The sequence below is a fragment of the Balaenoptera physalus genome (assembly GCF_965194825.1).
Source record: "Balaenoptera physalus genome assembly, chromosome: 7".
Classification (NCBI taxonomy): Eukaryota; Metazoa; Chordata; class Mammalia; order Artiodactyla; family Balaenopteridae; genus Balaenoptera; species Balaenoptera physalus.
This window is the reverse complement of record NC_138886.1, coordinates 97,147,415-97,172,100: the sequence shown is the minus strand read 5'-3', so window position 1 is coordinate 97,172,100 and position 24,686 is coordinate 97,147,415. Positions and strand designations below refer to the sequence as shown.

The window sequence follows — 24,686 nt, the reverse complement described above, 5'->3', positions numbered from 1 at the left end:
CCGCCACTCAGCCATTCCCAGCACTCTCGCTGCGGAAGGCAAGATGCTGCCTCCTGCATTTGGGGGCGGGGACAAAGGCTTCTTGGGGAAGAGCTGTGCCCACTGGGCTCAGAAACCTAGCTCAAATTGAGCTGCACTTATTTTTGTTCATTCTGTTGTGTTCTATGAGGCTGACTTGGTAAAAAGGGAGGTGATATCCTGTTGGGGTCTCTAATGTGTGAATAAAACCAAAAAGGCCAGCAATCCAGACTGACTGATTCTCAGTGGGAACTCTGAAGGGTTTTTGCTGGTCTGTGTCTTGAGATGGACCCCAACTGAGAGCACACGGCCCTCTGGGGGCTCCGAGGCACGAAGGGAGGAGGGTCCTGGGCTCTGTGAGCGTGCAGGGCACCAGATGAGTGCATGTTTCCTAGTCAGATTCCTGTGGTTGTAGCGTCCTCTGGGCCGTAGCAGTCCCCTAGAGATGACCCTGGGACGTGGGACTAATCACTCTGCCAGGTCCCTGCAGCCTCACAGTAGCAGGTTCTTTCAAAAGGCTGCTCTGTGCCTGCCTGGCACCTCCTAGTGCAGCTAGAGCTCTGCATCCAGAGCTGCCTCCCGTCACCCTCACAGGAAAGAGAACACGCCAGCCAGCCCCAGGAGCTGCCTGGTCAGGAGTGCTAGACAGAGCCTGGGCCTGCAATCAGGGCCCCAGACCGACTTTCCCGGGAACCCAGGGTCAAAGCCATCGGCCACCAGGACACGGAGCTCAGAGCCAGAGAGTGATACCAGCCCACTGAGACCTCCACACCCTCACCGGACACAGCCCGAGGAGATGGAGCACGGATAGCCCCCAGCCTTCCATGCCCTCGCTGAACACAGGCCCTGAGGTGACCAGAATACAGACGGCTCCCAGCCCTTAGGGTGGACCTTTAAACACAAACAAAACAGATTCGGGTCCCTCCACACTGAGGCCACACTGTCCGGCTCAGTGCAGAACCACAGCTGAGCAGGCATCATGTGGCTAACCAGTCCACACTCACACCAGAGCCCTTGTCCATCCTCAGGTGGCCACTTGCATCTCCTCCCCCGTGTCTGTGCCCTGGCCTGGGTCCTGCCCTCAACACCCACCATGCAGACAGATTCTGATGAACAAGCCTCCACCCAGCCCTGCTCAACCCGTACTGTGCTAGTGTATACATCGAGTTCCTGCCTACAGAGCCAGCAGGCTACAAGCAGCAACACAAGGGCACCAGGGCCACAGAGGACCCACAGAGGAACCACATGGGACCCACATGGGACCCACAAGGGGCCCACTTACAGCCCACAGGAGGCCTACAGGGGACCCAGGTGGGCCCACAGGAAGCCCACATCATGCCCACCTGGGGCATAATGGTTTTAACCAGCCCCACCCCCTGGTTTCCCATGAAGAGTGAGTCTTCCCCTGTAGGACTTCCGTCCTTAGCCAAGGCTTGGCAAGAGCTGGCTTAGAGGCCCCAGAACGACTCAGAGAAACTTCTACAAGGGCAGATGCTAGGGACGCAGGGCTCGGCAGCCTCTCCCAGCTGTTGGGAAAACTGTTCTTCCCAGACTGCAAAGGAGCAACACACTGGATGACCTAAAGCCTTGTCCTGGTGCAGCACGTGTCTGCAGGAGTCGCCCACAGAGCCACCAGCCACCTGCCCTCACAGCCAGGCCAGGGGTCTCAGGCAGCACCCAGGCCTGCGTGCAGTGAGACCCCCACACCACTTGCCCTCACATTCACTTTGGCATGGAAACAGAGGTTGCTCCTGGTGTGGACGGTCAGCCCTGTCGGGCACCCAGTGCCGTCTAGACCCTTGGACCGCTCAAGGGACACCTCAAATCCCAGGGTATCCGATGCGGGCAGACTGCTTAAGAAGTGGGCCAGGCCCTGCAGCCACGACCACACCTGCTGTTTATCAGTGTTCAAATACTCACGAAGTTCACAGGAACTGGGGCCAGCAGCCTCAGTGCGGACCTGCCAGGGGCCTCCCCACCTCCCCCATGACAAGAGGGGTACCTCCAACGGTCAGCCTTACACCTGACAGTGGGATTAGACACTCTGTTCCGGCACCAGAAACAAATGGCATATAGAGCCAAAACATCATTCCGGGCGTCTCTGTATCCAGCCACCTAGTCTCAAACCGAGACAAGTGCTGAAACTCTTCTGTGCAGCATGAACAGGGAAGCAGGATGTGTCTCGGCTCTGCCCTAGGGTGATTCCACCCTGAGTCTCATTCCCCAGGTGGCACGGGGCCTGCCCTTAGGACAGCTCAACCTGAGTGGTCGTAGGGTGGGGTGGGGCTTTGTGAGGGGGTGTCTCCTCCCTGGGTGACCTCCCCTGCCTGAGTCCCCACAGGGAGAGATGAGAACACGCCCAGGTGAGGGAAGGACCTGGAGGCTGCACAGAGGCCCCTGGGGGTCCCAGAGACAAACTTGCTACAGCATGGGCACCTGGCCTGCTGCTGATGGACATGTGCGAAAAACACAAAGCAGACCCCATCGTTCCATGTGCAGAGAGAAAGTCCTGGAAGGGTACCCGTACCTGCCTCTGTTCAGATGAGTAGGAGCCAGAGGCAGGGAGGATCAATGGGTCTGACAACAGCTTCTGACCAACAGGACACTACCACTTCTGAACACAACCGCGCCACCCCCCACCACCCCAACTCCAAGCTTCCCTGAACCCTCCACTGGCCGCAAGGAGGGTTCTGTGCCCAGAGCCTCACCCCCACATTGGCCCTTCCCTGGGGGCCGGCCCGCCTACTGCTCGGATGGCTGGCCTGTCCCGGCACCCGCCCCGCGGAGGCGTCCAGGCTTTACCCTCCCTCCCCCCGCTCTCCATCCTGTGCGTGGTTGCCTCGCCCACCCCAAGTTACCTCCTCACCTCCTGAAGCTGCCTGCAGCTCCACCCCAGGTGCCCCCACCCATCTCCAACCTCTCTCATCTTCTCTGAGTTTCACTGAAGCTGGGACCTTCTTTCTGTACTTCAAAGCTTAACACAGGTTTTATTTTCCTAGTCTTGTCTCCTGTTCAGTTCAAGGCAGCAAATTGAAAACCTCTTGGCTTTAGCTCTGGGCTGGGCTAGCTGCCCCCACATCCCCAAAGCCATGGCCCTCAGCACCCAAGCTCAAGCTCCCTCCAGCCCTCGCAGCCAACCCAGATCCCACCGAGTGGGCACGCTTCAGGGTCTTCCAACTGCTCTGCATGCCCTCCTCTCTACAATCTTTGCCCAAAGTCCCCTGCCTCTCAGCCCTCAGGGGCTGCAACCAGCTTTGAATTTCCCTCCAGCCTCTCACAGGCATGTACTAAGTCTCCTCTCAGACCACAAAACTCCTTGGTCACCCAGAAACCAGCAGACTGAGGACCCCTAGAGGGCTTGGCAAATGCCAGGGCACGTGGGACAGGAGGCGGTGTCCTGGGGCATTCCACCCCGTTAGAGCAGCAGGAGCGCAGGCTGAGCCTGCACATGCCCCCAGTTGGAGGCCTGTGGGCGAGAGGGCCCAGGGCAGGAACCCACAGCACAGTCTCTGACCAGCAACCTCAGACCATGTGGGGGCCAAGCTGTGGCCCGAAGACTAGGAACTCAGCCAAGGTGTGCCTAAAAGGGCCAGGGTGTGAAAACAAGCAGTACCATTAGATTCACAGCATCAGAGGAAAAAAGGCCTTACAGGCCAGCAGGTACCACTACCTAAAATCAACCTGCCTAGGCCTGGTCCCTGTCTCCACCAAGCCGTGCCTCACACATTCCTTTCCTCCTGGCCACAGAGACAGAAGTAAAACATAAACCCTTCGTCCCTACTGTGCCTCAGAAAAAATGTTTTTTTATCCTGGAACAATAATTAACAATGATGCAAATGAAAACCCTTAGAAAAAAAAGCAGAACCACGTGGGTAGAAAGGTAACATGGCAATGACCTCAGGGGCATACATGGCGCTGATCACTCGCACACTTTTATTCTAAGTGCCCTGCTCTAATCTGCTTCCCATGCCCGGCCAGCCACCCTCCCGGCAGTGATACACGTACTTGTCCGACCATGAGACACCTGGAGGCCCAGGTGCCCTCACCACAGCTTCCCAGGCAAGAGCCAGGCACACACGGGCAGAAGAGGACCAGTGAGTGATGCCGTGAGGTAAGCAGGGAGCCAGGATGCATGCAGGCCTCTCAGCCCCCACCCAACTTAGCAACTAACCAGTAGCCCCGTGACACTCGAGCTGAAATAGGGCCCCTGCTAGTGGACAAGAGGCACTGGGCAGTCCCTGAGCATTTCTACGCGGTCCTATGCCTCCAACCTGCCCCTCCCACAGGAGGGTGCCAAAGTCCCTCTGATGGGGATGGACACTGAACTCTGATGGACGCCTACCATGGGCGTGGCCTCAGGTCACAACAAGCACAATGTATCTTTATTGTACCAGCAAAAGCCACATGCCCTAAACCAGCATGTACAATCCAATTGGTTAAAAGCTTAACTTTTCTGTTGAAAAACAAAAACCTGAAAACCTCACAGCTTTTGAATCATTTGCCAATTGATCTGAGGAATGAAAACGATTTTGGACAGCCTGAGCAGATGTGCCATTCCTGGACATGGAGTCCCTGGGTACTAGGAGGGTGTTCCAGGGTGTCTGAGGATGACTGGGACTTGAGTTTTGCTTTAGCAGAGCTTTGAGGAACTGAATAATTGACTTCATCTCTGAGGCTGGTGAGATGAGAGGGAAATACACCAAGTAAAGTGCTCCAGCTAGAGAGAAGACCAGGAGGGGCCAGGCCCAGAAAGAGAGGCACAGCAGGAGGCTGGGAATCACAGCTCTCAGGGTTAGAGAGATTCCTGACGTGACCAGAATGGAGAGGGGGGCTGGGACATCCTAGCTGGAGCACGTTCTCTCAGCATTTCCACATGCAGGGAGCGGGGCAGTGGGTTAACAGTACTGGATGTTGTGATACGGCCCTTGTACAGAAGTTACACCCTCCAGTGACCTTCTAGAACTGTCTCAGCTTGCTACATGCATGTCTTCAGAGTCCAGACACGTGTGAAACACACCATGCGTCTAGAGAAGGCCGGGGTTGTCTTTTTGTTGTCGCTGGAGCTGGGGACAGCGGACGTGTAAATTTGCCACAATCGCAACAGAAATAAAACTACGTCCAACATAAAAAAAGAAAAAAACACTAAACAAACGAGTGACGAGAGAAATGCAGAGCACCTGGGGGCCTGGCGGCAGAGCGCCCAAGGCCAGGAGTGGGTGAGCCACTGCACATGCTTTTGGTGTCCGGGCATGAGCCAGCCAAGAGCATGCACTGGCGCTTTGTGGTGGGGCCAGAAGGGTGGACATGGACGGGGTTCCGTTTCTTATATTAAACAGGTGATTTCAATGGGGTGGGGTAGGCGTCCTACAGAATGTATGGAAGGTAATGAAGACAGGGAGGGGCAGGGGAGAAACCAAGGGCCAGGAGGTGATAAAATACAAAAGAACAAATACAGACAGATGGACACAGACACGGGTCCACTGAGGAATCGAGCGCGAGGTTTGCTACTAGACTTATAGGTCACTCTCTCAGACGTTGGGTGGTAAACCGTCCAGCCTGCAAATGAATATAGAGGGAAGAAAACAAAGAGACAGGCATCAAGTACAGTCTCTGGGATTCCTCCTACACACCACAAGCCATATCAGCCTCTTCACTTAGCATCCACGGCTCCACCTAGCCCAGCCCAGAGGACCACAGCCACTGACCATGTAATGCAAAGGAGGCAGTGTTGGAGCGGAAGAGAAGCGGACCCCAGGAGAGCGTGCGGGGCAGGGTGGGGGGTGGGCACCGGCAGCGGTCACCACGACTTCTCTGGACAGAGATGGTGGGGGTGGAGCACCTCATCGCGTAGCTGCTACGTCCACGGCAGCGGTGACGAGCATTTCCTCCTCAAGGCCAATCTCCCAGCTCGAGAGCTGTGCCCTCGTCCCCCCAGCTGGCCCTCCTGACGGAAGGACCCATGTTTAGTGGGGAATGGGGTGGGACGGGGTGGGCCAGTGCCTGGGAACCGGCGCAGAGCACGCAGCAGACGCCACATCTGACCTCTCACTGGTCCTGGCGCCTTCCCCAGGCCGGCTCTTGCAAAGCGCACCTCCCTCTGAGCCGCTTACAGCAAGACTCGATGATGGGCAGGCCATCCACTTTTTTCATTCAAAAGCTACGTCTATCATTTTTTTCCTTAAGAAGCTGTCGGCTGCCTTGGCCGCAGCTCACGTCCCCTCTATGCCACACGGGCCCTATGAGGCTAGCACATGCTCAGAGACGGGCGAGCTGGGAATCACCTGGGCCATGCGCTCCGCCTCCATCACTGGCCAAGCCGGAGCAGATGTCTGCAGTCAGGGAGGCCCGCACGGAGCAAGGCTGCTGGGTCTGAACTGCCTTCCCACATGGGTCTGAAGCTGCTGTGGGCCCTGCCCCAGCTTGGGCAGGGTCCTTAGCAGGAGGGGCTCTGCTGCAGTCTGACAAGTGACCTGGGTTGGGGGGAGAAGGGGTGACAGGCACGATGAGGCACCACAGGACAGACCAGCCAGCTCAGGCCATGTCTATCCTCCCTGCTCTTTGCTGGGTGACCTTGGGGAAGCTGAGTCCCTGCAGGCAACGGGTGCATGGCTGGGTCACCCATGTGGGGGTGTCAGGAAGATCAAAGAAAATGACCACTCTTTCCACTAATCACCAACACTGTGCCAGCCTGTGTTGTGCAAGTGCAGTGAAAGGACCACAGCACACCTGGAGATGCACACCTAGGCTCAAAGGGGACCTGTGGATTTCCTCACTCTCATAAGTCTCATGTTAGCTTTAGGAATTGGCATGGAATTCATGTAGTTTTGTGTAATCCTTGTAATTCTCGGATGTGTGCCCTGCAGGTTATCTGTAACATGGAGAGGGAGGGCTTAAGGTCAACTCACTGCTGGCTTCCTACCTGGCGCATTTGGGGATTTCAGCTCACTGGGTCCCCAGCCCAGAGTGTGGGGGCTCGGGGTCAGGGTGCACTCTCAGTGCCTGGGCACTGCGGTTAAAGACTGCGGGTGGGGGAGCCTTACCATCCTCTCCCCCCAACAAGGCAGCTGCTCTACCCCCTCTGTCAGGGGGCGACATATACCTGAGAAACGGGGTCAGAGGAAGCAGCCCCCATCCCAGGCAGCATTCTGCAAGGAGCACACTGCAACCCACAGGTGGCTGAAGACTCCAAGAAAGCCTGCCCCTCAGTCCTTCCTTCCCGGCAGGAGGGGCGGAGGCCCCAGCTCTCCCAGGCCTGAAAAGGCTTCCCTGCTCCAGTGGAAGGAGATTCAAGAAGCGCTTTTTCAGGGCCTAGTGCCTGCCTCCCGCCTGCCCCGCTCCCACGCCTGAGGGCGGCCAGGAGGGCCCTGGGCCAACCTGTGCTGGAGGCCACGACCTTGAGCTGCTGCACCAGGGGGTTTAGCAACTTCCCCGCCTTCAGCTTGCTCTTGCTGGTCTTTCTCCGGCGGCCGACTGGAGGTGCCGTGTGGAAGAGACCCAGGTTGGGGGGCAGCGCCTTGCCTAGGCGGCGGTACAGGGCCTCGATCTCCTGCTTCTGCTGACTCTGTAGCTCCGAGATCTCCTTCAGATGCCTGCAGGAGGGAAGGGGAGAGGGAAGCCAGGTGGGCATTCTGCTTGATTCCAACACGAGGCCCCTGCAGGAGAGCCCGGGGCTGGCAGGACAGGTGTGAGGAGTGGGGCGGGGAGCCCACAGGATAGCCTGGGCAGATGGGCCACGCACAGAGGACATAGGGGCATTTAAACGTCACCTTCTGTTTACATCTAAGCCAAGTAAGAGTATCACTGGGGGTCTCTGGCATCAACACACCCAGCAACAGAGAACTGCATCAAGGCCAGCCTAAGGAGATTCAAGTTTTCTGATATCCAGACTTGTAACATTGCTGTGTTTTTTAGTGGTAGGGGGAGCGGTATGAACAACTTCACACATTTATGCTTACAACACAAACCCTAATCATGAACATGGGTGAAGCAACAAATAATCAGTGCTCAGAACTGGAAGGTTGCCTCAGCTTATCAGGCAAATAAGTGTTACTTCTTCCATGTGAGGGAACAGGGCCCAAGAGACCTCTCAGAGGAGAGGAAGCCTGCACAAGCAAGTCTACAGAAAACGTGTTATTATCCAGGGACCCAGGGCTCCAGCCCTGGCCAGTGGAGCTTCCAGCTCAGGCTGACCCCACAAGCAACACCATCCTTGGGAATAGAGTCGAGTTGACAGGTCACGTGGGTAGGAAGCTGCCATGAAGACTCGGGTAGAATCACTGGTTGTGGGCAAGGGCAGTTTCTAGAACAGTCCAGGAAAGGGCCGGGTGGTCCCTGCTGGCTTTCCTCAGGGAGCATGCAGCTAGGACTAGTGTTGGGGCAGGGGAAGGGGAGAGCAGGTGCTGAGGTGAGGGCGGGGCTGGGGCTCTCCTTGCAGAGCCAATAGTGGGAGAGAGGCACGGGCTCCTCCTGCCCACGTCTCCATCTCTGGGCCCACTCCAAGAGCCCATGGCCACTCCTTCCCAAGGACATCAGCCTCTCCCCACCTTAGTAACTGTACAGTGGGGCCCTCTTGCCCTGAAGGAGACTTCATGGTGTAGCTGTACCTCAGTGACCCTGACCACAGCAGGGGCAGGTAAAACTTGCAGGGGGAGAGAGCGAGTGTGAGCAAGGCCTGTGTGTGAGACCAAAGGATGAGGGGAGGTGTGGCCCTCAGAGACCAGGGACCAGATCTGACGGCAGGGACATCGCCTGTACCCTGTCACACGGCCCAGGCAGCTCAAAGTGCACATGGCAGGACCTGGACTTCAGCTGCCAGACACTTCCCTGACACCATGGCCCGGACCCAACCTGGTCCGCAGGACCTACTTCTCTCGAAGACTCTGCAACTCCTTTCTGATATCAGCATCCTCGATCTCTGAGTCATTGTCACTGCTGATGTAGGATGACTGGGAGTGGAAGGAGGTCACGCTGATGGTGGGGACCTTCACACCCATCCTGCTGGGTGTCTCCAGGCCTGGGGAGCCAGCCCGAGAGGACCTGTGCAGGAAGGCAGTGGCCTTCTTCACAAAGTCACTGGCCACACCACCACTGCTGCCAGGCAGGGAGGTGTGCTTCTGCATGGGGGGCCTCCTTCGAGGGCACTCGTCCCCAGAGTCACTGGACATGGGCTCGCCCATGCCGACCTCGATGGAGGAGGCCGTCTGTGCCCGCCGCACAGCCAGCTTCATGTCTGGGCTGCGGGGGGCCTCGTCCAGGTACACGTCAGGTGGGGCTGAGTACCGCAGGCTACTGGGGGAGGCCAGAGTCCACTCATCCTGGGTGCTGACCACTGAGAACCGGCCCACAGTTTTGGCTGGCGAGCTGCCATCCTGCTGCCCTGGCCACTTCTGAGGGGATCCCGAGACCAGAGTGCTGTGTGTCTGGGGATGGCTGTCCTGGCCACGCTGAGTCAATGTCCCCGGGCAGCTCTGCGTGGACTCGGCCAAGGTTTCCCCAGGGACCCTGCTGGTCCAATCTGTGGGCTCCAGATGTGCAGGGATGGCAGAAGCAGGGGCATCCTTGGGAAACAGTGGAAAGGAAAAGATTCCACACAAACACCATCAGAGAGCAAGCCCGCCAACCCACTGAGCGTCTCACTGGAGAAAACTCCTTACCTGGGGGACACTGGGTACTACAGGCGAATCTGAGGCCACCTGTCCTCCCTCACAGCCCAGCATGCTGCTCAAAGACGATTCTGCTGTAGGAACGTCAAAATCATTACTCAGGCTGGTACAGAGAACAAGGGCAGGAATAGCCCAAAAGCAGCCAGTCAGAAGAGAAAGGGAGTGGCAGTGAGAAGGTGTGTGTGCAGCTAGGAAAACGAAAACTACTGACATCTTAACTCTGTCACTTCACAGGAGACTCCCTAGAACCCAGAAAAGCGGGGAGACATCAGCCCAACACCACTCAGGTCCCTGAAGACCCCTGCTCCAGACCCTCAGGTGCAGCCAGGCCCTCTACATACCTGATGACTATCACCGGTCTCACCTGTCCTCTCTGTACCCCTGATGATGTCACCCTGTCTCACCTGATATCTGTATCACCTGATGGCATCACCTTCTCTCTCCCTGACATGTTCCGATGATAAAAGGGTCTTATGAGGTCCTGGAAGATCAGATCAATAAGGCTAATTCCTAACCCTGCTGCTCCAATGTCTAGGGAAGGTCCCCATCATCTGAGGCTGTCTCAGTTCCCCATCTACAGGTGATATTTCTGATCAGCCTTCCCAGATTGCTGTGAAGAGTAAACAACAGAAGCAGAAGGACCTCATGTGGGGAGTCTGGCCTGAGCTGAGACCTGCACACAGCAAAAGAAAGCTGAGGCTGTGCGTTAGCCCGAGCTGGACTGACATGCTGTGGGAGGTTGGGGGTGGTGACAGGGGCTGACAGAGCCTCCAGCCAGGCTGGGGGGCTGCCCCCCTCACAGATTCCTGGGAAGACCTAGACCCGTCTGTCATGCAACCCCAATCCTAGGCAACATATGATACTCCTCCCCACGTGCCTGTGGCGGGGATCCTCCAACCTTGCTTTGCACACTTCCAGGGACAGGAGGCTCATTACCAACAGCTCTGACTGCCAGAAAAGTTCACCTCTTCCAAACTAGAATCTGTCTCCTTACATCTCTCCTATGAGTTTTGTACTCTGGAAGGTTCCAACACTTGAAGTCACTGATGCTGCAGAAGGAGGCCCATGGTACACATCTCACGGACAGAGGTCAGAAGGAGATGGAGCAGGCGCTCAGGTACAACCTCTCGCCTTCTCCCTTCCCCAGCACACTCCTGCTTCACCCCATGACCCTCATCTTCCGCAGGTAAACATCATATGCTACAGCTTCTGACCCCAATTACAGCTGCCCCACCCCTCTCAAGTGTGGCATCTATAAGAGAATGCCCTGTCCAGGGGTCCGGCCAGAATCCAATGGTCCACTCCCCTTGCTCTGTGAACTGGGGGGCTGTGCCTGCCACTGACACACACCCAGGGTCCCGTTACAAGGTCAGCTGGATCCTTATCTTGCTAATCTCCCAAGAAATTCCAGGCCAAGAAGGAACCAACACCTTAGAAGGTCAGACCAACTCCCTTGGGCTGAAACACAGGTGTTCAGATAATGAAATGAAAACTACAGCGAGAGTTCCTGCAGAGATGCATAATACCCAGGAGCCACAGAGGAAATCCTGTTTCAGAACTTCACAGATGGCTCCAGCTTGGCAGCTCTCATGGACCTGTTGGAACTCCCCGGCCCTGTACTCTGTCCAAAATATAAATAGTCATCTTGTAACCTTCTAAAGAAATGAAAGCTAGGGGTGTCCACCAGAACATATTGAGAGCACTGGGGGGCCAGACAGCCCCTGATAACATCCCAACACGCAGTCAACAGGGCTTTCACCCATTTCCACAGACAGAGGACTTTCTCTCCCTGGAGTGTGAATACATGGTTTGTGCTAGAACTCAGTGGGTTTTAACTAAGGCTTTATCATGACGAGCTCCTGCCACATCTGGGTCCCATCCAAGATGCTGTGGGGATGAAGGGTAAAGAGGCAGAATGTTTCAGAGTAAGGATGGCTGGTAGCGCCTGTGGCTTGTTACCTGTCACTGGCAAGGACGTGGCCTGCTCCAACGTGACATCTAATCCAAGGGCCGTTTCTGACTTTTCCAACTGAAGAAAGAAACAAAAAGGAAAGAGCTGTGAGCCTCACTTGCTAACACCTCTGCAGCAAAACTGCAAATCCTCTCCTCCAGTCCAAAGGCTGGGCTCCTCCTCCCTAGGCCACTCAAGCAAAACACGCACGGGTGGGTCAGGCAGGGGTCTCCGAGAACAGGATGGCCTGGGCTGGGGTAAGGCGGCTCTATATGGCCAGGATGCCCACTGGCCTGGGTTAGAGTCAGTCCCCGCCCCTGTCCAGACCCCCACCTGGGGACAGTGCCTCTGGGTGAGGTGGTACTCACCGCAGGCTGGGGCAGCAGGGCCAGGTCACCCCCAGCGGCCTCTGTGCGGGGTTCGTCCCCTCTTGGGGGCTCCGGGATGAAGTCTCGGTCACCTGCCTCCACAGGGGTCCCGGCCAAGGCTGAGGAGGTGGGCACATGCTCCTGGTAGAGCAGAGTCCGCAGCTTCTCATCCAGGCTCTTGATGGTGCTGTCCACGAAGCCCACCCTTGGGGGTGGCCCTTCCCCATCTGACTCCAAGGCTGAGGGCGGCTGAGGGGGGGCGGTAGGTGCCAGCGGGGGGCTGGGAAGTTGGGGAGTGGCCAGGCTGATGGCGCCCACCACAGAGGGGAGTGGAGGAAGGGGCTGGCCCAGGGTGGGCTGAGGGGCCCCGCCAGGGGCACCAGACACAGGAGCCAAAGCCAACAGGGGCTCCCCCCTGGTGCTGGGCTCTCTGGCTGAGCCAGGATCTCCCAGACCCATGGAGTGGGATGGGGCCTCCAGAGATGGGGCACAAGGCCCTTGGCCTGTGCCAGGGGCCTGTGTAGCAAGCTGGGCATCATGAGTCTCCACTAGTAGCCAGGGGGTCTTATGCTCACTGGCCAGCCCCTGAGGGGTCCCTGGGACCCCTGCCTGCATGGCAGCCCCTGTTGCTGGCTCTGGCTTAGGACTGGCAGCTGGTGGGGCCACATCTTGGGGCACAGCAGTCACGGGAGGGGATGATGGCACCAAAGGGGATGGTGCACCACCAGGAGGGTCCCTGAGGCCTGCTTGGCTCAAAAGCTGCAGACTAGCCGAGAAGCTGGGTTTTTCCTTCAAAGACAGCTGGCCTTTACAGAACACTGGATCTAGAAGAAATAGGAAAAATTTACACTACACTAACCTATTCTGGTCCTATTCACCTGGCACTTCACTAGCCAAAAAGATGCTTTCTATGAGCTGGCAGTGCCCTACACACCAGTCCTCTCTCCTTTTCTCAGATGTGCCAACTTCATGCATGTGCTGGCCTCTGCCTGAGACACCTTGCACAGGTCTTCCTGCAGCCCCACTTCCCACCTCAGGCTATGCACCAGCAGTGAACCATTCAGCTGCACTAGCACACCCACACCTTCCTTCTGATTTTTCTGTAGCACTAAGCCATCAGGCACTAACCCATCACCTGTCTGTCGACTGTCATTCCAGCTCCATAAAAATACGGCTCTGGTCACCCTTGCACTGGCCCATTCCACAAAATTGTAAAATGAAATTATAAAATCTAAGTAGTGAGCTGTACACACTCCCCTGCCCTGGAGTGAGCAGGAACTTCTGATGAACCAGACACCGTGGTTTGGTAAGATCAGAAGCTCAGACCAGAGAGAGGAGATCAAGATGGAGGAATAGAAGGACACCTTCTACTAGTTCACCTCCCTCTATGAACACTTCAAAAATATATCAAATGTGGAGCAATTCTCACTAAAATCAAACCGAAGACTGGCAGGAAGACTGTTATACAACCAAGGCTGTAAAGATCCACATGGAGTTGGGTAAGAAGCGATCAGGTCAGAACTGGCACCCCTAGGAGGGGACACAGAAGTAGAGAGGGATTACAAGGGCTTGGAGATCCTCCCTGGGGAGTGAGCCGTTTGAACACATATTGGGCTATAACAAACCTAGAATTCGCTTGTGAAGAGTGTGAACACTCTTGCTTACTCCTAGGAACAAGACAGAGGAAGCAGATTGAAACTGCCTGGGACTCTGGTCCGTTTCCTGCAACTGTTCCAACACGTGCCCTAGCCCACACTGAACACCCACCCCGGCACCTCTAGCTCCAGCACAGCTTCCCACTAGGTCAAAGGCTGCTGTCATGGAGGAAAGTGCATTTGTGGGAGACAGAGCCGGCTCTGACCCAGCCCTGCATCTGAATGGGGTGGGAGCAGCCATTACTGGTGTTCACAGAGGTGGCAAATCAGGACAGACTGGAGCTCTGACTGGTGTGCAGGGACTACACCAGCACACACACCGGCCTACATCAGGCACCACTCAGACACTCTTGCTCCAGCATGGATCTCCACCGGTGCAAAGGTGCCATTGTCGGGAGGGTGAAGAGCACACACTTGGAGGGAAAGGAGGTAGCTCAGACCCCACCCTCAGGGATTCGGCTCCAGACCTTGGGACCAGACCCCAATCCTAATAGGGCAGTGATGACCACTGAGCATAGAAGCAGCCCCAGGTCATATCTGGCTCTGCCTCCACCCTCTCCATCTCCATCCCCACCTACCACCAAGGTGATACCAGTCGGCGCACTCTGGGGAAGACATGACCAATGCTCACTTCAGATCCAGCTCTCCTGCTAAAGCCACTGGGCAGACAGACTGCACAGAGATGCTCCCACACAAGTGCAACCCTCCCAGGCCAAGACAGGTAACTGTTTCACCTAATTTCATAGAGACAAAGAACGTTAAGCAAAATGCAAATACAGAGGAATTTGTTTGAAATGAAAAAATGATGAAAATAAAGAAACCTGAAAAAACAACTAATGAAACAGAGATAAATAATTTACCAGAAAGAGTTCAAGGCATTAGTAAAAAGAAGGCTAAATGAACTAAGGAAAAGAATACATGAACACAGTAAGAATTTTAACAGAGAAGTAGAAAATATAAAAAATAAACAGTCAGAGATGAAGAATACAACAACTGAAATGAAAAACACACTAGAAAGATTTAATAGCAGACTAAGTGATACAGAAGAATGCATAAGAGATCTGGAAGAGAGAATAATGGAAATCATCCAATCAGAACAGAAAAAGAATATAAAAAAATGAGAACACTTTAAGGGACCTCGAGGACAACATCAAGCATGCTAACATTTGCATTATAGGGGCTCCAGAAGGAGAAAAGAGAGAGAAAAGTGTCAAAAATGTATTTGATGAAATTATGGCTGAAAACTTCCTGAACCTGCAGAAGGAAACAGATATCCAGGTACAGTAAACAGAGAATGTCCCAAACAAGATGAACTGAAAGAGACACACACCAAAATGTACCATAATTAAAATGGTAAAATTTAAAGACAAAGAGACAATTTAAAGGCAGCAAGAAAAAAACAGTCATATACAAAGGAACACCCATAAATCTATCAGCTGATTTTTCTGCAGAAACTTTGCAGGCCAGAAGGGAGTGGCATGACATATTAAAGTGCTGAAAGGGCAAAATCTACAACCTAGGATACTCTACCCAGCAAGATTATCATTCAGAATTAAAAGAGCGATAAAGAACTTCTCAGATAAGGAAAAACTAAAAGAGTTCATCAATACTTAAACCACCCTAAAAGAAGTCTTAAAAGGTCTTCTCCAAGTGGAAAAAAAAAGGCTACAACAAGATGTAAACATTTATAGGAAAGGAAAAATCCCACTAGTAAAGGCAAATATATAGTAAAGGCTGTGAATCAGCTGCTTACATAAGTTAGTACAAGATTAAAAGACAAAAATTAGAAAGTCAACTATAACTACAATAAACAGCTAAGGGATAAACATGAAGATGTAAATATGACATCAAAAACACAAAATGTGGCGACTTCCCTGGCAGTCCAGTGGTTAAGACTCCACGCTTCCACTGCAGGGGCACAGGTTTGATCCCTGGTCAGGGAACTACGATCCCACATGTCGCTCAGCGCGGCCAAAAAAAAAGAAACACAAAATGTGGGGGAGAGGAGTAAAAAAATGTACATTTTTTAGAATGTGTTTGAACTTAAATTACTACCAGTTTAAAACAAGTAGATATAGAGATCAACATATATGAACCCCAAGGTAACCAAAAATCAAAATCCTACAATAGATACACAAAAAAATAGGGAGAAAGTAACACAAGCATACCACTAAGGAAAATCATCAAACCACAAGGGAAGAAACTAAAAGAAGAAGAAAAGAATATAGAATGACAAAAACAACCAGAAAACAAGTAACAAAATGGCAGTTAAGTACATACCTATATGTAATTACTTTAAATGTCAATGGACTAAATGTTCCAATCAAAATACATAAAGTGGATGACCAGATAAAAAACAAGACCCATCTATGTGCAAGAGACTCTCTTTAGAGTGAAAGACACACAGACTAAAAGTGAGGAGACAGAAGGAGATATTTCATGGAAATAAAAATGATAAGAAAGATGGTAGCGATACTCATATCTTACAAATTAGACTTTAGAAGAAAGTGTAAAAAAGACAGAGAAGGGCATTATATAATGATATAGTGATCAATACAAGAAGAGAATATAACATTCATTAATATATATGCACCCAATATAGGTGCACCTAAATATGGAAAGCAAATATTAACAGACAGAAAATGGAGAAATTGACAATAGAATAATAGTAGGAGACTATAACACCCTACTTACATCAAGGGAGATATCATACAGAAAGAAAATCAATAAGGAAATAGTGGTCTTAAATGACACATTCGACCAGTTGGACTTAATAGATACCTACAGGACATTCCATCCAAAAACAGCATAATATACATTCTGTTCAAGTGCATGTGAAACATTCTCCAGGACAGATCACAGGCTAGGCCACAAAACAAGTCTTAACAAATTTAGAAAACAGAAATTACATCAAGCATTTTTTCTGACAACAAAAGTATGAAACTAGGATTCAATTACAGGAAGAAAAATGGAAAAAACAAAAACATGTGGAGATTAAACAATATCCTATTATAAAAACAATGGGTCAATGAAGAAATCAAAGAGGAAATCAGAACACATCTGGAGAAATGAAGATAAAAACACAACTTTCAAAAATCTATGTGACACTGAAAAGTGGTTCTAAGAGGGAAGTTTATAGCAATATAGGCCTACCTCAAAAAGAAAGAAAAATCTCAAATAAATAACCTAATTTACTGTCCAAAGGAATTAAAGAACAAACAAAGCCCAAAGTCAGCAGAAAAAAGAAATAATAAAGATCAGAGAAGAAATGAATAAAACAGAGACCAAAAAACAACATAATAATCAATGAAAACAAGAGCTGGGTTTTTTTTTTTAAAGACAAACAAAATTGATAAGCCTTTATCCAGGCTCGTTAAGAAAAAAAGAGAGAGGACTCAAACAAAATAAGAAATGAAAGAGGAGAAATTACAACTGATATCACAGAGGTATGAAAAATCATAAGAACAGTTATACAGCAACAAACTGGACAACCTAAAAGTGGATAAAAAATCCTAGAACCACACAATCTTCTAAGACTGAATCAGAAAGAAATAGACAATCTGAATAGACTGGTCACTAGTAGTGAAATTGAATTCGTAATCAAAAAACTCCCAGCAGGGCTTCCCTGGTGGCGCAGTGGTTGAGAATCTGCCTGCCAATGCAGGGGACACGGGTTTGAGCCCTGGTCTGGGAAGATCCCACATGCTGCGGAGCAACTGGGCCTGTGAGCCACAACTACTGAGCCTGCACGTCTGGAGCCTGTGCTCCACAACAAGAGAGGCCGCGACAGTGAGAGGCCTGCGCACCGCGATGAAGAGTGGCCCCCACTTGCCGCAACTAGAGAAAGCCCTTGCACAGAAACGAAGACCCAGCACAGCCAAAAATAAATAAATAAATAAAATTTTAAAAAATACAACAAATTTTTAAAAAAAACAAAAAAAACCTCCCAGCAAACAAAGGTCCAGGACCAGATAGATGGCTTCACAGGGAAATTCTATCAAATATATAAAGAAGAGCAAATACCTAGCCTTCTCAAACTATCCCAAAAACTGACGAGGAGAGAGCATTCCCAAATTCATTCAACGAGGCCACCATTATCCTGATACCAAACCGAGAAAAATACACTACAAAAGAATTACAGGCCAATAACAGGCATATAAAAAGATGTTCAACATTGTTAATTATTAGAGAAATGCAAATCAAAACTACAATGAGGTACCACCTCAAACCAGTCAGAATGACCATCATTAAAAAGTCTAAAAATAATAAATGCTGGAGAGGATGTAGAGAAAAGAGAACCCTCCTACACTGTTGATGAGAATGTAAGTTGGTGCAGCCACTATACAAACAGTATGGAGGTTCCTCAAAAAGGTAAAAATAGACTTGCCATATGATCCAGCAATCCCACTACAGGGCATATATCCAGACAAAACTATAATTCAAAAAGATACATGCACCCCCTACGTTGATAGCAGCACTATTCACAATAGCCAATACATGGAAACAACCTAAATGTCCATTGACAGATGAATGGACAAAGAAGATGTGGTACAAAAAAAAGGAAGATATGGTACAGATACACAATGGAATACTATAGCCATAAAAAAAGAACAAAATAAGACAGCAGAAGCAAGAACTACAATCCTGCAGCCTGTGGAACAAAAACCACATTCACAGAAAGACAGACAAGGTGAAAAGGCAGAGGGCTATGTACCAGATGAAGGAACAAGATAAAACCACAGAAAAACAACTAAACGAAGTGGAGATAGGCAACCTTCCAAAAAAAAATTCAGAATAATGACAGTGAAGATGATCCAGGACCTCAAAAAGGAATGGAGGCAAAGATCGAGAAGATGCAAGAAATGTTTAACAAAGATCTAGAAGAATTAAAGAACAAACAAACAGAGATGAACAACACAATAACTGAAAGGAAAAATACACTAGAAGGAATCAATAGCAGAATAACTATTTAGTTATTACTATAACTATACTAATTACTATATTACTAATATATACTATACTATATTACTAATTACTATAACTATACTAACTAACTAACTAATAGCAGAATAACTATTTAGTTTAGCAGAATAACTATTTAGAGGCAGAAAAACGGATAAGTGACCTGGAAGACAGAATGGTGGAATTCACTGCCGTGGAACAGAATAAAGAAAAAAGAACGAAAAGAAATGAAGACAGCCTAAGAGACCTCTGGGAAAACATTAAACACAACAACATTCGCATTATAGGGGTCCCAGAAGGAGGAGAGAGAGAGAAAGGACCCAAGAAAATATTTGAAGAGATTATAGTTGAAAACTTCCCCAACATGGGAAAAGAAATAGCCACCCAAGTCCAGGAAGCGCAGAGAGTCCCATACAGGATAAACCCAAGGAGAAACATGCCGAGACACATAGTAATCAAATTCGCAAAAATCGAAGACAAAGAAAAATTATTGAAAGCAGCAAGGGAAAAATGACAAGTAACATACAAGGGAACTCCCATAAGGTTAACAGCTGATTTCTCAGCAGAAACTCTACAAGCCAGAAGGGAGTGGCATGATATACTCAAAGTGATGAACGGGAAGAAACTACAACCAAGATTACTCTACCCAGCAAGGATCTCATTCAGATTCGATGGAGAAATCAAAAGCTTTACAGACAAGCAAAAGCTAAGAGAATTCAGCACCACCAAACCAGCTCTACAACAAATGCTAAAGGAACTTCTCTAAGTGGGAAACACAAGAGAAGAAAAAGACCTACAAAAACAAACCCAAAACAATTAAGAAAATGGTCATAGGAACATACATATTGATAATTACCTTAAACGTGAATGGAATAAATGCTCCAATCAAAAGACACAGGCTTGCTGAATGGATACAAAAAACAGGACCCATATATATGCTGTCTACAAGAGACCCACTTCAGACCTAGGGACACATACAGACTGAAAGTGAGGGGATGGAAAAAGATATTCCATGCAAATGGAAATCAAAAGAAAGCTGGAGTAGCTATACTCATATCAGATAAAATAGACTTTAAAATAAAGAATGTTACAAGAGACAAGGAAGGACACTACATAATGATCAAGGGATCAATCCAAGAAGAAGATATAACAATTATAAATATATATGCACCCAACATAGGAGCAACTCAATAGATAAGGCAACTGCTAACAGCTATAAAAGAGGAAATTGACAGTAACACAATAATAGTGGGGGACCTTAACACCTCACTTACACCAATGGACAGATAATCCAAACAGAAAATTAACAAGGAAACACAAGCTTTAAATGACACAACAGACCAGATAGATTTAATTGATATTTATAGGACATTCCATCCAGAAACAGCAGATTACACTTTCTTCTCAAGTGTGCATGGAACATTCTCCAGGATAGATCACATCATGGGTCACAAATCAAGCCTCAGTAAATTTAAGAAAATTGAAATCATATCAAGCATCTTTTCTGACCACAATGCTGTGAGATTAGAAACCAATTATAGAGAAAAAGAGTAAAAAACACAAACATATGGAGGCTGAACAATACGTTACTAAATAACCAAGAGATCACTGAAGAAATCAAAGAGGAAATCAGAAAATACCTAGAGACAAATGACAATGAAAACACGATGTTCCAAAACCTATGGGATGCAGCAAAAGCAGTTCTAAGAGGGAAGTTTATAGCTATACAAGCCTACCTCAAGAAACAAGAAAAATCTCAAATAAACAATGTAACGTTAAACCTAAGGGAACTAGAGAAAGAAGAACAAACAAAACCCAAAGTTAGTTAGCAGGAGGAAAGAACTCATAAAGATCAGAGCAGAAATAAAGGAAATAGAAACAAAGAAAACAATAGCAAAGATCAATAAAACTAAAAGCTGGTTCTTTGAGAAGATAAACAAAATTGATAAACCATTAGCCAGGCTCATCAAGAAAAAGAGGGAGAGGACTCAAATCTATAAAATTAGAAATGAAAAAGGAGAAGTTACAACAGACACCGCAGAAATACAAACCATCCTAAGGGACTACTACAAACAACTCTATGCCAATAAAATGGACAACCTGGAAGAAATGGACAAATTCTTAGAAAAGCACAACATTACACGACTGAACCAGGAAGAAATAGAAGATATAAACAGTTCAATCACAAGCACTGAAATTGAGACTGTGATTAAAAATCTTCCAATAAACAAAAGCCGAGAACCAGATTGCTTCACAGGCAAATTCTATCAAACATTTACAGAAAAGCTAACGCCTATTCTTCTCAAACTCTTCCAAAATACAGCAGAGGGAGGAACACTCCCAAACTCATTCTACAAGGCCACCATCACCCTGATACCAAAACCAGACAAAGAGGTCACAAAGAAAGAAAACTACAGGCCAGTATCACTGATGAACACAGATGCAAAAATCCTCAACAAAATACTAGCAAATAGAATCCAACAGCACATTAAAAGAATCATATACCATGATCAAGTGGGGTTTATCCCAGGAATGCAAGGATTCTTCAATATACATAAATCAATCAATGTGATAAACCATATTAACAAATTGAAGGAGAAAAACCATATAATCATCTCAATAGATGCAGAAAAAGCTTTTGACAAAATTCAACACCCATCTATGATAAAAACCCTCCAGAAAGTAGGCATAGAGGGAACTTACCTCAACATAATAAAGGCCATATATGACAAACCCACAGCCAACATTGTCCTCAATGGTGAAACACTGAAACCATTTCCTCTAAGATCAGGAACAAGACAAGGTTGTCCACTCTCACCACTATTATTCAACATAGTTTTGGAAGTTTTATCCACAGCAATCAGAGAAGAAAAAGAAAAGAAATTCAAATCAGAAAAGAAGCAGTAAAGCTGTCACTGTTTGGAGATGACATGATACTATGCACAGGGAATCCTAAAGATGCTAACAGAAAACTACTAGAGCTAATCAATGAATTTGGTAAAGTAGCAGGATACAAAATTAATGCACAGAAATCGCGTGCATTCCTATACACTAATGATGAAAAACCTTTAAGAGAAATTAAGGAAACACTCCCATTTACCACTGCAACAAAAAGAATAAAATACCTAGGAATAAACCTACCTAAGGAGACAAAAGGCCTGTATGCAGAAAACTATAAGACACTGATGAAAGAAATTAAAGATGATACAAACAGATGGAGAGATATACTATGTTCTTGTATTGGAAGAATCAACATTGTGAAAATGACTATACTACCCAAAGCAATCTACAGATTCAATGCAATCCCTATCAAACTACCAATGGCATTTTCACAGAACTACAACAAAAAATTTCACAATTTGTATGGAAACACAAAAGACTCCGAATAGCCAAAGTAATTTTGAGAAAGAAAAACAGAGGTGGAGGAATCAGGCTCCCTGACTTCAGACTATACCACAAAGCTAAAAGCTACAGTAATCAAGAGAGTATGGTACTGGCACAGAAACAGAAATATAGACCAATGGAACAGGATGGAAAGCCCAGAGATAAACCCACACATATGGTCACCTTATTTTTGATAAAGGAGGCAAGAATACACAGTGGAGAAAAGGCAGCCTCTTCAATAAGTGGTGCTGGGAAAACTGGACAGCTACATGTAAAAGAATGAAATTAGAACACTCCCTAACAACATACACAAAAATAAACTCAAAATGGATTAAAGACCTAAATGTAAGGCTAGACACTATCAAACTCTTAGAGGAAAACATAGGCAGAATACTCTATTACATAAATCACAGCAAGATCCTTTTTGACCCACCTCCTAGAGAAATGGAAATAAAAACAAAAATAAACAAATGGGACCTAATGACATTTAAAAGCTTTTGCACAGGAAAACCATAAAGAAGACAAAAAGACAACCTCAGAATCGGAGAAAATATTTGCAAATGAAGCAACTGACAAAGGATTAATCTCCAAAATTTACAAGCAGCGCATACAGCTCAATATCAAAAAAGCAAACAACCCAATCCAAAAATGGGCAGAAGACTTAAAGAGATATTTCCCCAAAGAAGATATACAGATTGCCAACAAACACATGAAAGGATGCTCAACATCACTAATCATTAGAGAAATGCAAATCAAAACTACAATGAGGTATCACCTCACACCAGTCAGAATGGCCATCATCAAAAAAATCTAGAAACAATAAATGATGGAGAGGGTGTGGAGAAAAGGGAACCCACTTGCACTGTTGGTGGGCATGGAAATTGATACAGCCACTATGGAGAACAGTATGGAGGGTCCTTAAAAAAATAAAAATAGAATCACCATACGACCCAGCAATCCCACTACTGGCATATATGCTGAGAAAACCGTAAATCAAAAAGAGTTATGTACCACAATGTTCATTGCAGCTGTATTTACAATAGCCAGGATATGGAAGCAACCTAAGTGTTCCTCGACAGATGAATGGATAAAGAAGATGTGGCACATATATACAATGGAATATTACTCAGCCATAAAAAGAAACGAAATTGAGTTATTTGTAGTGAGGTGGATGAACCTAGGGTCTGTCATACAGAGTGAAGTAAGTCAGAAAGAGAAAAACAAACACCGTATGCTAACACATATATATGGAATCTAAAAAACAAACAAAAAGATGGTCATGAAGAACCTAGGGGCAAGACGGGAATAAAGACGCAGGCCTACTAGAGAATGGACCTGAGGATACGGGGAAGGGGAAGGGTAAGCTGGGACGAAGTGAGAGTCTCATGGACATATATACACTACCAAATGTAAAATAGACAGCTAGTGGGAAGCAGCCGCATAGCACAGGGAGATCAGCTCTGTGCTTTGTGACCACCTAGAGGGGTGGGATAGGGAGGGTGGGAGCAGACGCAAGAGGGAGGAGATATGGGACATATGTATATGTATAGCTGATTCGCTTTGTAATAAAGCAGAAACTAACACACCATTGTAATGCAGTTATACTCCAATAAAGATGTTAAAAAAATTGATGAAGGATTTTAAGTTGATACAAAGAAAGAGAAAGCTATTGAATGTTCCTGGGTTGGAAGAATTAATAGTGTTAAAATGGCCATACTGCCCAAAGCAATCTACAGACTTAATTCAATCCCTATCAAAATACCCAGGACATTTTTCACAAAACTAGAACAAATAATCCTAAAATTTATATGGAACCACAATGACCCCAAATTGCCAAACCAATCTTGAGGAAAAAGGACAAAGCTGGAGGTATCACACTCCCTGCCTTCACACTATACTACAAAGCTACAGTAATCAAAACAGGATGGTACTGGCACAAAAACAGACACATATATCAGTGGAACAGAACAGAGAGCCCAGACACTTATAGTCAATTAATGTACGACAAAGGAGGCAAGAAAATACAATGGAGAAAAGATAGTCTCCAACAAGTGGTGCTGGTAAAACAGGACAGCTACGTGTAAAATAATGAAATTAGACCATTTTCTCACACTATATACAAAAATAAACCCCAAATTGATTAACGACTGGAAACCATAAAACTCCTAGATGAAAACATAAGCAGAATACTCTTTGACATAAATCTTAGCAGTAATTTTTTTGATCTGTCTCCTAAGGCAAAGGAAACAAAAACAAAAATAATCAAATGGGACCTAATTAAATGTAAAAGCTTTTGCACAGCAAAGGAAACCACTGACAAAATGAAAAAATGACCTGCTGAATAGGAGAAAATATTTGCAAATGATATGACAGATACGGGGTTAAATCCAAAATATATAAATAGCTCATACAACTCAATATGAAAAAAACAAACCACCCAATTTAAAAATGGGCTGAAGACCTAAATAGACTTTTTTTCAAAGATGTACAGATGGCCAACAGGCATATGAAAAGATGCTCAAAATCACTAATCATCAGAGAAATGCAAATCAAAACCACAATGAGATATCACCTCATACCTGTAAGAATGGCTATCAAAAAAAAGACCACAAATAACAAATGCTGGCAAGGATGTGGAGAAAAAGGAACCATCATACACAGTTGGTGGGAAAGTAAATTGGTGTAG

The 24,686-nt window shown here is 47.9% G+C and overlaps 1 protein-coding gene across 8 annotated transcripts in view; it reads right to left on the bottom strand.

Moving 5' to 3' along the window:
* WNK2 (WNK lysine deficient protein kinase 2) overlaps window positions 1-24,686 on the bottom strand; it is a 148,552-nt gene that overhangs the window by 29,991 nt on the left and 93,875 nt on the right. For 3 of the 8 annotated variants that reach the window (XM_082469417.1, XM_082469420.1, XM_082469419.1), the window contains 7 exons: window positions 12,000-12,823; window positions 11,640-11,709; window positions 9,672-9,754; window positions 8,884-9,575; window positions 7,393-7,607; window positions 6,300-6,488; window positions 5,476-5,574 (listed from right to left, as the gene is read on the bottom strand). In XM_082469417.1, coding sequence (XP_082325543.1) covers window positions 5,476-5,574; window positions 6,300-6,488; window positions 7,393-7,607; window positions 8,884-9,575; window positions 9,672-9,754; window positions 11,640-11,709; window positions 12,000-12,823 — 2,172 coding nt within the window. The remainder of the gene's footprint in view (window positions 1-5,475; window positions 5,575-6,299; window positions 6,489-7,392; window positions 7,608-8,883; window positions 9,576-9,671; window positions 9,755-11,639; window positions 11,710-11,999; window positions 12,824-24,686) is intronic. The other 5 variants (XM_082469422.1, XM_082469421.1, XM_082469423.1 and 2 more) reach the window with 3 other exon arrangements.